The 927-nt window shown below is 42.0% G+C and overlaps 1 protein-coding gene across 1 annotated transcript; it reads left to right on the top strand.

The window, feature by feature from the left end:
- Positions 1-369: 369 nt before the first annotated feature.
- On the top strand, positions 370-927 carry LOC112032831 (uncharacterized). The gene has a single exon (XM_024065598.1). It carries the CDS (start codon positions 370-372, stop codon positions 925-927), a length of 558 nt encoding a protein of 185 aa, XP_023921366.1.

The following is a 927-nucleotide window of genomic DNA, read 5'->3' as shown; positions in this document are numbered from 1 at the left end:
AGGGCCTAGTTAGGGTGGTTTTTAGAGTGTCTCAGGACTTTGATAGAGCATGTCATACTTGACGAGGGCATTTGCATTATTTCTGACCGACATAAAGATATCAAATGCGCCATTCGAGAGTGGCCTAGAGGTTAGGATGGAATAGAATGGGTATTTCACCGATATTGCCTTCGACATGTTGCTAGCAACTTCAACACACACTTTGATTACCCGACTCTGAAGGCATTGGCCTTGAAAGCTGGATATACGACTCATGAAGCTAAATTTGAGTCCATAATGCAAACCATTAAGGAGGCCGAGATTAATTTACTGAGGGGTGTAGACCTTACTGATCGCCATGTTGCATGCTATATGCCATACACATAACTAATGAGTGAGGATCTGGACAAATGGACCCAGTCACATGATGATAGAAGACGTTACGGGGCAATGACAACCAATATCTTTAAGTGCTTTAACGGGGTACTTAAAGGTGCTTGCGGTTTGCCCATTGCTGCAATGGTTGAGTTCACTTGGGCCAAATTTGTTGCATATTTCCACGATCGACATAAACAAATTACTTCTAATCTCTCTCGAGGTAAGGTGTGGAGTGATTATGCAATGGAGATCTATAACAAAAATGAGCAGAAAACCGCAGGACATACTCTGAGAAATTTTAATCATGAAACTAGTGTATATCAAGTGGTTACCCCGTACAACGACCATAGAGGTGGAGGGAGAAACCACAGTCATGAAGTGCACGTATTTGCTAAGACATGTGGTTGCGAAAAGTGGCAAAACTTGAAGATCCCTTGTTCACATGCAATTAAAGTTCTTCAAGGTCTGCACCTCAATGCGACCAGCTATATTAACCCATTTTACAGTTTGAGCAACACGATTCACACATATTCACATCATTTTGTGGTGCCAAAGTCAGAGTCCTTATAG

Source organism: Quercus suber, unplaced genomic scaffold (genome assembly GCF_002906115.3).
Source record: "Quercus suber isolate HL8 unplaced genomic scaffold, Cork oak 2.0 scaffold_297, whole genome shotgun sequence".
NCBI lineage: Eukaryota > Viridiplantae > Streptophyta > Magnoliopsida > Fagales > Fagaceae > Quercus > Quercus suber.
The sequence above is the reverse complement of the archived record's forward strand: the minus strand, read 5'-3'. Positions and strand labels throughout refer to the sequence as shown.